Here is a 13,083-nt window from a genome sequence, read left to right as displayed (position 1 = left end):
AGCAAGAGAAAGAGAAAAAAAAACTATGTACCTTTGCAATGAGCGAAGAAGATGAACGTGATTAAAAGAGCACAGGTAAAATGGAATTTTGGAGATGCCATTTTGAGTACGAAAACAATGAATGCTTGGTATTTTAATTGGTACATATCAATTCTAACAATAACTTTATATAGTGATGAATTACATAAATGTTACATGTATAATTTATTGTTACAAAGTTGCTTATTATGGAAGATAACATTCATAAATATTAATTACAATTTCAATTCATATGATGCAAATGTGACAGGAATATTTAGTAATTATTCATAATAGTTAATGGTATATCCAATTATCTCAGGGAAGATAGCTTTCATGATTCAATCCATCTAATGGACAAATGAACGAAATACAATCTTTAGTACTTAAATTACTTAGGTTATATGAAGTTGGGAAAATGTTTAACACTCGATTGTTCACATAATCATACATAAACTTGTACTTGGAAGTTGGAACCCTGTCTAGTGAATTCATTTGTTCATACATATTGTACTAGAAGCTCTTCTAGTGAATCATAGATTATATCGTGTTTGACATTTATATGTAGGTTCCTACCTTATCGCATGGCATTACGTTTTTTGGCGGATGATGCTGTTGATGTAAGAAGAGGTCCCGTTAAACGAGTTATGACTTGTGACCTTTATCAGGCAAGAAATCCTATTTGGTTTATGTACTTCCTATGCTGTTAGAGTGTGTGTTTGGTTCGAAAACTATTGTATAGTGTTTTCCTACTCAATTCCGCGATAGACAATTAGTAATGAAGTGATCTGTTATCCTTCTAATATTTGATATCAAACTACTAAATCATAACTATTGCTTACGAATTTGTAGTGCAACATTAGATGGTAAATTTGGTTATTGCACTCGCCTGCAGCAAAATTTACATTAGCACACATGTGACTACAAAATTCTGGAACCCCCCATCTCTACTTGGGGTAAAAGATTGAAAAGAAACTGCAGAGTGCGTCGTGTGCCTGAGGCATCCTCCATTCCAGTTATGTACACCAGTTCAATTAGGCAACAAGTTGTTATTCGACTTTGGGCTCTTTGGTAGACAGAAAACTTCGTGCTGCTTCATCTGCCACATCACTGCAAAGAAACAATAAATTGGATGTAAATCTATGTGAAGGTCACAATATATGTATAATGATAAAAGATGATGATGTTAAAGGCAAAAGGTTAAGGTTGCTAGCAGGAAGAATGCTAATCAAACCTGTCTACAGCTTCTGATTTTGTGATTAATGTCATTCCTTTTAAGTCAAGGAGCTCATAAAAATCATTCAGGCCATGTTCCTTGCAGAATCTACAAAGATACTGTAGATAATCGTTGAATTGTTTCGGTTCCTACAATTAATAAACTTAAAGATTCATAACAAGCTGGTGGTCATCGAATCTTCAGTAAGGCAAAATCACAAGCAATATATACTGTGAAACACATTGATGTTATTTCAATTGTCAGTTGGTCATGTCCAAATGTGGCACAAAATGAGAGGCACACAAATAAAAATAATACTAGTAAAAAAGACTGCAGCTCTTTTGCAAAGGAAAATTCATAGGCATACCTGTTCAAGGACACAGCCTTTTCGGAGGGCAACAAGACACTCTACAGCTTTGTCATAGTTACTTCCTCCAAATGAGTCCTCTAAAAGTTCAAGAATTTTGCTTCGCATACCTTTGATTGCTTTAGTTATCCAATCTGGGCTATCTCTACGAGATAACATAGCTTCAAAATCCTGGACTGGGGTGATGTTCCCAATCTTCTCAACACTGACAGAAGAATTATTTGCCACAGCACTGGATGGTTTCTCATCACTGATCTCAGCCTTAACTGCAGTATTATCATCGGTGGTCATTAATGTTTTCCCCACATTATGGTCTTCTGCAGCCTCTTTCTCATCATCTGATCCAGATGGCTTCTCTTTGACTGACCTAGTCGATTTCTTCTTCTGTTAAAGTAGGAAAAGTTAGTGCCTGCATAAACAGTGACAAGATTTACGAAGAACATGTAAGCCAGATCTCCCCACCGTAGAGTTCTCCTTTAATTCAAAGCATCTTCGAAATTCATCAATGACAGACTTGTTTTGAGATAGTAATTCTGCATCAGGCTCGGTTATTTTCTTCAAGGCTTCATCAAGTGGAGGCACAGCAGCATCTGGGTCTTTTGCTTTTAGTTCAAGAAAGTGATAAAACCGCTGCATAGACATAAGATAGCTAGCCAGTCAGAGAATCTTATTAATCAATGATGCAATACAGTCAAAACAGCTTACCATCAAGAGATTAGATAGCTCAGTCCATTAAGACAGAAACTCAGCACACTGCCTTAACAATTTTAGGTCATCTATTACAGCTAATCCTTCCCAGTCCTCTCAACCCTCTGATAATTTCAGAAGGGTATCTATTTCAAAGTAGTTACTCAAGAAAGGATAACAGAGAGCCATAACAGTCAGCATTCACCTAGATGATAATCATGCTAGAAAGTAGAAAATGATCTTCATTTGCAACAAGCACTGCCAGATTATTAGTGTCTTATCAATCAATCGTTCAATAATAAAAGATAAGCCCCTTAAATTTCTATCATTAAAATAATGCCATAGGCACAGTCCTTTTAATCAATTGACCGTGCTAAAAATTCATTCATATCCCTCCACATGAACATGTATAGGACTAGAGGTGTAAAAACTGACCCGACCTGATTCGATCTGACCCGACAATACCCGATTCATATTTTGACTTGCATGGACATAATAATTTGGCATGACTCAACTTTGAAATACATCCGATCCGCCCTCACCAAACCCGGCCTGAGTACCCAAATTGACACCTCTATATAGGACCAGCTCAGGAAGAATGAATTACTTTCCAAACTCATCAGTGGTTGAGTCAGAGGGCCACACATGGGCATAAGGATTTAAACCAATTTCGTTTCTATTATTATTATATTTTATTTTTTATAAAAGGATAACCAAATTTAAATATGTCAGGAAACTGAACATAAAATTTAATAAAAAGATAAAAATAGAAGTAAATAAAACTGTAAGAGTACTGCGATATTATTCAGGTCTGGTAACCCTGGTGAAGAACATAAGATCCTTGATTCAGTATGATGCACTAATCCCCTCAAACTCCATCCACGAAACACACATTTTATAGCATGAATTGACAAAGCTATAACAAATTACCTCGAGAACAGGATTTGGTGTGAGGTCCGGCTTTAAGTTCTCCTCTTTGGCAGGTGGTGCAAGGTCAAGCATCATTACTAGATTATCAGCAGCCACTTGCTGTTCTTCGGTTGGCTGAAATGTTGGGAGATTTTTGAAAGAAGGAAATTGGAACTCTCGAACATCCTCAATAAACGGGAGTACATTGAAGTACAATGAATCAGGCTTCTCACATAGCATATAGGAGGATAATAAGACAGTAAACAAAGTTAGAAAAAAAAATTCTTAGGATAAATGAATAAAGAGCTGAATATGCCGGTAAACAAATATAGATGTGAAAGTGGAAGGGAAGACTTACAACACTGTCCTTCACAGATACATTTGGTGTCAAGACTCCAATCACAACACCTGACTGTCCTTGCCTCCAAACACAGCGAACTATAGCAACCTTGTTCAATTCCTTCATCGCTCTAGCTAATGCAGAAATTGCAGTAACAGCTTCTCTCTTGCCAGGTTCAGCAATGAATATGTTGACATCTTTCATGTAATAATGGCTGTTAACATGTAAATTAGAGATTCAATTGTTGAGTTTTTTTTTGCTTCAACAGAAGATGGCAAATGCAGCTTAAACTAAATACTCCTCACCGTAGTATGTTTTTAGCATCAGTGAATCCTAAGAGCTTCACACTCTTCTCTGGTTTGAATTTGACAGCTTCCCATGCATCAGATGATACAGGAACCACTTCTGGTCCATAACGATAACCCTTGATCCTTTGCTCTGGAGGCACAACTGTTTCAGGGTCGTTAATGCTTCTATATTCATAGTCCACCTTGATTTCACGGGTGGCAAATTTATCAGTCGCAGGTGCTTTATCTGAATACTTCTTTAGGGTAGGAAATTTTTCTTCGGAAGTTTTCTTGTATACCCAGACCTATTGTTTATTGTTGTCAAGTAATTGGGAAAAATAAAAGTCAAATCCAAACTTTTTGTGCAAAAGAGTACAAACTATAGAGAATAATATCTAACTGCATTCAACCATTTTACCATGAAAGGTAACATACCTTAATCTTCAGTGCAGAGCTCACTTCAAGATCACCCCTGAATATTGTAACAGGGGCTATGCTCCGAGTCCTGAGTGCTCCTAACAACGAAGTTGCACTTTCAACATAAAGAGTCTTTGCCCAAGTTCTCTTTGTGAAAAGTTCTAATAGTTGGTCATTCTCATCCATAACGTTCTTATCAGCATCACCGCTTAGCTTCCCTCTAACTACTACACATTCCAATTTAATAGCCTGCTCAGTCATTTGCTGAGCAATAGTGCTGACCTGATCTTCTTTTGTGCCTTCATATGGATCTCTCAGACGAGAGAGTGCATTAGTGATTAGGCAAAGGCGTTTCTTTCCCTTGTTAGTTGGTCCATACTTCTTTATTAGCATATCCATACCAACAATAATTGCATCAAGAACTAACAATAAAGTCAAGACCTCAAACATATAATCACAAGAATGTATATAACAACAGCACTTATACAATCAGATATAATTTACAACAAAGCAAAAAAAATAAACTATAGTCTACTCATCTACTGACTCTATCCTGATTCCTAAGAGCAACAACAGCTGAGAACAGCTACATGTGCTCCAGTCGGGTGTGATCAGTTTATATATCTATGCATCACTGAGAAGAATCAAGAAGTAGAGCCTAGGTATTGACAAAACCTCCTACCCCAGGGGCCAATCAAACTGTATCGAGAGTACCGGGAGTAAAATGACAAATTTGGGTGAAGAAACAAGGACAAATAGTCATATATTATCAATCATCAATAAAGATTAACCATCCTTGTCACTATGGATTGACCAATTTATCCATTTAGATTCATGCTTAGGTAACTATCAAGTGCTTGACTATTGCAACTGGGTGGAGCAGGTGCAGAAGGCTGATTTGGCAGCGAAACTAACAGAAAGCACAAGAACGCATAGGCAAAAAAGAGGAGTAAAGTAAATTAAACTAAGTCAAATATATAGGAAAACTAGGGCAATTACATGGACTCTTCATTTCAGTACAAGTACCCATGTCAGACCCCCGACACTCAAACATGGGTGTGACACTTGGACACTTCACTTTAGTTCAAACTTCAAAATCATGAAATTTTTTCACAAAATAGCCGAGTCGGACGCTTGGACACGTACCGGTGTCGGACATGGGTACCCGAGTCCATGTAACATACCGAAAAGGTATTTTGTAAAAAGATTTCTGAAGAACCAGTCAAACCCTTCAAAAACTCAGAACCAAGCATAAAACTCAGAGCACAATAACAAAACAACTAATCATGAAAGATACAATCGCCAGCAACCGTTCCTCGTGGAATCTGATCCAGTACATCAACCAGATCTCCATCTACAACTTTTATACTCCTCAGAACCACAATGTTTTCATATCCACCAACTTCTTTAGTGAGCTCATTGTTTGTTTCTGGAATTCAAAATTCAATGACTCGTCAATGAAACAATATGTAGGCTTTCAATAAGCACAAAGCAAAAACATACAAGGCAATAAAGTGAAATACTGAAGAGTTCTTTGTTGCACAAAGTCTTTTTCCCTTCTATATTCATCTTGTTTCCTCTATAATATGCCCCAACTTACCCTTTAAAAAAAAAAAAAAAATCAAATTTCAACAAAGACACTATTGACAAGATTACAGAATATACCAAGTATATTAACATTATCAAGGCACAAAGCTGTTTACACAATACATAGATCAGTTTTGCAAGCTGGCTTGTTGGGTAGTTGGGACATGTATGTTTGTGATGTACTGTGACCACTGAAAAGGGTTTTATAAGAGTTTCAAGGTGATTATGTTAGCAAACAATGGAGTATATCCCATTCAGGCACATTTTGAATGAGCAAAAGCTAGCCTGTTTCTAAGGCTACTTCAGCTTGCAATGAAGTCAAGATAGATATTCCTATATAGGCTATGCGTGTTGTGGCCATAATTCAAAACATACTATTGGCCCAATACCCAAAAGGAACCTCTCACTTAGGGGGCTAGGATAAGGTAGAGAATGTCAAATGGACATAGCATTGCTGTACTACTGCAAAGATGTTTCTAATACACTTGACCCAAAAAAGCATTGAATAGTCTACTATAAGGTGGTACATGTGAGATGTGTAGAGTACCTAAACCAGAAGTTAAGGGGCAATAAACAAATAACATCCACACGAGCATGAACTATTGCATAAAATGAGAGTGATGAGACAATATAAAACTTTTCCAGAATTATTTCTCTTTTATCATCCGAAGATATATCAAATCACACCTTACTCGTAGAAAACAGCTCACCTTTAAGATCACAGATGTAGTATGTACTATGCAGAAGTAAAAAAAAAAATATGAATGTACAACAAGAAAGTGTAAGATAAGATACCTGCAGTTCCAAATAAGACAATTCCCACTTCATCATATTTGTTATAAATCAGCTGCAGACACAGTAAATTAAGACTTCAGACCATGCCTCGGTACTATATTATTCCATTCAATAATAGTCAGTTTACAGGATTCCAAAAGCACATCATCACAGAAAACATGATCATTAATTGGAGAATGTACAACAAAACATTAAGATACAGGAAAATCCTTTGAATAGTAAAAGCCTAAAAGGGGGTGATGGAAGAGTGTAAAGTAATGACATATCAACCTTCTTCTCCAAAAGCATGGCACAAACTTTCTCAACTTGTGGAAGAACACCATGCATTTTTGGACCAACATCAAGCAATAGGACCAGTGATTCCTGTCATCGAAAAGGTAAACAATTGTTTAATCATGATAGCATTATCGGTAGCTAGCAAATCCAAATATTATGTAACGCTGTCTAAACTACTTCCTCTCACACCAAACTGACGAAAGCATTGACAATAATTACTCTGTATTTTCCCATCATGTATCAGAGAATTAGACCGGCGAGAACTGGGGAAAAAATGTGATTCTTCCTGAAATTTATGCCTTTGTACTCATAAGAAATGCTAAACATTTCCTAGTAGTCATCTATAAGATACTTTCTCCATATCCAAGGTGTCTTGTTCACCACGAACACATGAATCAACCTCCCTAAAAGCTTCACTACATCCAATTCAATTCATAATCAATTTGTACAATGTTATATTCAGCTTTTAATTTCCGGGTTAGGGAACATATCATGACAATCCGGTATAATTCGGGTAACACGAACGTTCAATTGCTCAGTCCTCAAACAGATGAAACAAACAAACCTCACATAACAACACGCCTAATCCATCCTACCCTCTAAATAAAATCAAGCAAACAACTTTGAGCTTATGTTAAGTCAATTCAACCTAACTAGGGCATAAACTCCATAAAACGGCAGCGTCAAATTTCAAATTTTACAAGTAAAAACCAAAATTAGCATATTTTTCGTACCAAAATTATAGCACATTCTAGCAACAAATTAAATTAATTAATTACAAAACCTCAAATTCGCTATATTTTAAGTTTTCAGCAATGCATTCACAAAATTAAACAATATTCACCTCAAAATTTAAAATGAAAGCTTAAAAATAGCTTGAAAAGTGTATATTAAAAGTACATATAATGAAATTCAGTAAATTTTATGCTGAAAAAACTACTACGAGTACTAAAAACAGCAACAAAAACCCTTAAAATTGTCAAAATTGAAAATGAGAAGTAAATGGAAAGGAATTACCTTGTTGCGAGCCATCGTTAAATGAGAAAAGAGAGAGAATTTCAGAAATGTTAATTGAGGAAACGAGAAAGATTGCTGAAGACGCTTCAATGTGCCATGAAAATACGGAGACTTTTAGAGATGCTACACTTTTCTCAGAATTTTGCCGCCACTTGGGCAAATTTGTAAGTTCCAATTATGCCCCACATTTTAAAAGATGGTAGATAGTTCAGAATAAGAAGTCACACTAGGTTAAGTCACGTGCCATGCACGATTATAATTAAACTTTACAACAAAAATTATAAATAATGATTTTTTTTTTTTTTGAGGGGAATAAAGAATAGTTGTTAATTTAACAATAATTTATCTAAAAAAAAAATATTTGTGACAAAATAACTTGAATTTTAATTTATACCAAATGCGTAAAGGTTATTATTTTGAATTTTATAAAAAGATAATTTAGTATTAGAAATTTAGAAGCTATTAGGTTTTATATAAGAAAATGAAAATATAAGCTTAGGTTATACCCGTATATGTCTTAAAAAATAAATAAATAAATAAAAAAGGTTAGTACCCGTATACGAACTCATATACATACATTTGTCCTTATATTTTTGTTGACACACTTTGACCGGCATTAAATGAAAATTTAGTTGATTACTTTAGGATAATTAGTATTCCGTAATCAAATTTTTTAAAATATATTTATAGTGAGTAGTAGCGGTTTTTATTTTAATTTTAATAATCACATTGCATAAAATGTGTAGAGTAATTAAATTGAAGTTTTCAATATATGTTGAGTTAAAATATTTTACACTATTCATGTGTCATCATTTACTTAATTTATTTTACCAATATACAATATAAATATGATCATATATTATATTGTTGGATTTGTCATATTGTCTGCTTTTATATATAAAAAAATAATAAAAAAAATCATAATTTTTAATAATCTCTAATTGAAGATGTTGATAATTAAAGTTGTGTCTTGGCAAATGTGCAAATCCAACTCTAGCCTATAAAAAACGGAGGGAGTATAATATAATAAAATAATTTTGTTCAGTTGTTTGTATAAACGTTATGTATAATTTTAAGATTCATACAAATTATGCTACTAAAATGATTTTTCTATTTTTAATTAAAATAAATTTTATCGTCAAATGATTAACGTTGGAGGAAAAAATTGATACTCCTTATTAATATTATAATAATCTTGGACAATGATATATTTCAATACCTTATTTTTAATTTATGTTAGTATATTTGTAACTAAAAGATTAATAGTATATAGAATATATGTTAAAAAAAAAAAAAAAAAATTGAGTATGATTGGATTAGATATGTTGTCAAAATAGAAATAAGTATTATTGTAGCTTATAAAATGGAAGTCATTAAAATTTGGCAAAAAAAAAAAAAAAAAAAAAAAAAAAAAAAGGAGGGAAAATTGTTAATGACATCGTGACAAGTGTCATTTTAGGTTCGCTTTTAGTATAGGTTAATTGATTGATTGTTTCGAGTTTTCGACTAGTCAAGCTCAATTAGGCTTGTTTAGGTTGACAAATATTGTTATTTTTCACGGAGTAATTTTTATAGAGATTATGGGTAGCGAATTTTTCAAGTGTGGCTGAGGACATTATAGCTTTCGATAATTGCTTTATTATTTTATCATAAGATCTAAATGTCGCTCCCATTTTACATACTAACGCTCGCGTTTTTATAAGGAATTTCCTTTTTTACCCCTAACATATAAATACGGAATTTCCACTCAACGACTCACATATTTCACTCTCTAACCTCATTCACTCTCATTTTATCTCTCTAAAAATTTTAAAAATTAAAATCTGAAATTTTTTAAAAAAAATAAAAAATAAAAAAACAAACCAAAAACAACCACCACCAACAACCACCTACAACCACCACTTGAAGAACGAGGCAAAGGGATGGCTGATCCGAGACGAATTAGGGTGACCTACGGTAGTCATGGCTTGGGCGGCGGCAGTGTTGGCGGTAGCGGCGAACAGGTAACCCTCAAATTTAAAAAAAAATAAAAAAAATAAAACTGAAGTGGTACTTCCGCCCAGAAATTCCGGACGTCAGCTGAAATTTCCGGAAAAACCAAGGAGGGTCCGGAATTTCTAGGCGGAAGTCCCAACTTTCGTGTTTTTTTAATTTTTTTTCGTGAATAATCATTCTAATAATTGTTGTTTTTTTTTTGGTGAATAATTATTAGTAATGTTATTGTTATTGTTATTATTAGTAATAGTATTATTGTTATGATTATTGTTATTTTTATGATTTTTATTATGGTTATTTTTATTATTATTGTAATTATTATTATTATTAGTGGTATGTTTGTTAGTAATAGTATTATTATTTTGATTATTGTTATTAGTGGTATGTTTATTATTATTGTTGTTTTTGTTAGTATGATTTTTGTGATTATGGTTATTGTTGTTATTGTGATTCTTTTTATTTTATTAATATTGTTATTTTTTTATTATTGTTGTTGTTGTTGTATATTTTTTTTTTCGTTGTTGTTGTTGTTATTATAATTATTGTTATTGTTATTATTAGTTGATATTAGTGTTGTTGTTATTATTATTATTATTATTGTTGTTGTTGTTGTTGTTATTTTTATGATTTTTATTATGATTATTTTTATTATTATTGTTATTATTATTATTATTAGTGGTATGTTATTGTTAGTATGATTTTTGTGATTATGGTTATTGTTGTTGTTATTGTGATTATTTTTATTGTTGTTTTTGTTGCTATGGTTAAAAAACATGATTAGTATGATTATTGTTATTTTTGTTGTTGTTGTTGTTGGTGTTTTTTTTTTTTTTTTGGATTTCGTTGTTGTTGTTATTATTATAATTATTGTTATTGTTATTATTAGTTGATATTAGTACATTGGAAAATATGTGGTTTATTATTATAATTACTTTTGGTGATGGTGTAGGTATGAATATTTTTTTTTTTTAATATGAATATTTATTGTCCAACTTTAATCAAATAGCATTTTTAGTAATTATTACTAATCTTTGATTTTGTACTTATTTAATGTAGATCGTGAGTTTTGGTGCTCGTCATGCCATATCACGACGTTTGAATGTGTCTGTTAGGAGACAGACATCTCGTTCAGTAATGACCAGGTCACCGCTTCAGCACGAGCAGCAATATGGGTCTCATAGTGGTTGGTCGGGCGACCATCAATCATGCAGTAGTCGGCCTATGTATTTTCCAGGTGGACTACCTACATCTGACGAGGAGGACGAAGACTCGGTTAGTCATGCTGGTGATCGGGATGAAGAATCGGACCCTCATGATTATCATATGGTATATAGGGGTCAGCATGGGAGATTTGTTGGTGGTCAATCGAGTCAACCTACGACCAGCTCTGCAAAGACACGGTTAGTGCAGCAGCCGATGCCAGGTGGTCCCGAGGATGGGACTGTTATCCCTATTTTTGGTGGTCACGTGGCGTCATATATATGGGTCGAGCAGGAGCGAAATGTTTTCCGGTGTTTGAGTAGGTCAAAGTTGTGTTCTGAATTGGTTCAGTGGCGAGGTCGTCAATCAGTGGAGAATATTGAATTGATTGATGGCAATTGGTTGTCTCACTTACCCGGGCTAATGTTTAAAAAACTAGATTGACCGTTGATTTCTGCTTTTGTCGAGAGAGATGGCAGCCAGATACAAACACATTTCATATGCCATTTGGGGAGATCACGATCATGTTGCACGATGTGTACAACATTCTTGGGCTACGTTGTAACACCCTAGAAATTCATTTCTTTTAAAATACCTGTTTTGCCCTATTTAAAACTTTAAATAGGAATATCTAAGACATTACCTCCACCGTGAAAACGACTAAGGCAACTATCAAAAACACACAGCGGAAGACTAATTTCAAAACCATTCAAAACAAGTCAACTTGAAAAGTCAATCAACGAAAGTAAAGTCAAACGAAGTAAAATAAAATCAACCGACAACTCGGAACCATTATAGGCCCTTATTAAAACCAAACCAACTTCAAAACTTTTGCGTTAGTCATGCATAATAATAACATCATAAATAATTAAAGCATTTAACACATCATATACTTATAGAAACTAGCATGATTCGCTCTTCACTCATGCCCATTCATGAATATGCTTCTTCACCTGAAAAGCTTCTCTCTACTTGTTTCCACTACTCTCCATTAAAAATGGGTCATCATAAGGCCAAGATAAAGAGAAGACCAACAAACACACAAAACACACAATCAGCAAATCTGAGTACATAAGCGTTTAATTAACACACTAACATGTAATTACCTACCAACACACAACTTACCTTGTTGCACCTGTTTTTCAAGCATGCAACATTCAACAAAACTTTTCACTAGACAACTACATAATATATTTAACGTTGATTACGCATCGAACGGGTTTCCCACTAACCTCCCCCAAATAAATTGAGGTTACTGACACGAGAGCTAACCATGCCAACATGAATAACCACTCGTAGGTGGCGGAATTCCTGCGCATAATAATAATAAAAGGAATGTACAGCGTCCTGTACTCCAGTAGAAGTTATGATCAAATATAAAGTCACATAACTCCCCCCATATGTTCATACTCAAGGTATATACGTTCCAAGAGTTTTGGTGCGTAATCTCTTTCACTTTACGTTATTTACATATTATTAAACTTGGTGATGACTCTCAAACCGGAATCATTCAATCAACAATAATTATTCAAACAATCAAACATACCAATTTAATTCTTGAATAATTAGTGACCACATAATATTTAATGTTGAACCTTTTTTAATTCTACCTCGGTGCCAATGACACCTTAAACGCATAAAGCGCCACAAATTCTATCCCTCGGTGTTAAAAACACCTTAAGTGTACTAAGGCACCACCATATAATTTATTCCTCGTGTACATAGACACTTATATAACTCCTTTCTCATGCTTATAGCATCAATAAAAATCATATGAACCATAATAAAATTCTATTTTAATATTCCAAACCAAATTAAACATCTATTTTAATTAAACATGCTCTCTATTATGCCACAAATAAATACGTGGTTCATAAACAATATTCCAAACTATAATTTTCCAACCATTAATCCATCACAAATAATTCATGCTTCAATATTCAATCACCAATAACAACCAATTCATAATTTT

At 33.7% G+C, this 13,083-nt stretch overlaps 1 protein-coding gene across 1 annotated transcript; it reads right to left on the bottom strand.

Moving 5' to 3' along the window:
• Window positions 1-877: 877 nt before the first annotated feature.
• LOC145585631 (ATP-dependent DNA helicase 2 subunit KU80-like) lies at window positions 878-8,015 on the bottom strand. The gene is made up of 12 exons (XM_081642338.1): window positions 7,917-8,015; window positions 6,894-6,986; window positions 6,624-6,675; window positions 5,539-5,670; window positions 4,260-4,663; window positions 3,843-4,129; window positions 3,556-3,751; window positions 3,219-3,422; window positions 2,064-2,231; window positions 1,602-1,985; window positions 1,253-1,383; window positions 878-1,128 (listed from the first exon to the last, which is right to left on the bottom strand). The coding sequence occupies exons 1-12, from the start codon at window positions 7,929-7,931 to the stop codon at window positions 1,068-1,070; spliced, it is 2,127 nt and encodes a 708-aa protein (XP_081498464.1). The 5' UTR covers window positions 7,932-8,015; the 3' UTR covers window positions 878-1,067.
• Between the last annotated feature and the right edge of the window lie 5,068 nt (window positions 8,016-13,083).

The sequence above is a fragment of the Chenopodium album genome, chromosome 16, assembly GCF_948465745.1.
Source record: "Chenopodium album chromosome 16, dcCheAlbu1.1, whole genome shotgun sequence".
NCBI classification, from domain to species: Eukaryota; Viridiplantae; Streptophyta; class Magnoliopsida; order Caryophyllales; family Amaranthaceae; genus Chenopodium; species Chenopodium album.
The sequence above is the reverse complement of the archived record's forward strand: the minus strand, read 5'-3'. Positions and strand labels throughout refer to the sequence as shown.

What these genes read in the sequence shown, in the direction of transcription:
- LOC145585631 (XM_081642338.1), bottom strand. An exon ending in CACCAAATCCTGTTCTCGAG is followed by an intron (nt 2,232 to 3,218) that starts GTAATTTGTTAT and finishes ATGTCTATGCAG; the next exon opens with CGGTTTTATCACTTTCTTGA. An exon ending in AAGGCTGTGTCCTTGAACAG is followed by an intron (nt 1,384 to 1,601) that starts GTATGCCTATGA and finishes TATTAATTGTAG; the next exon opens with GAACCGAAACAATTCAACGA.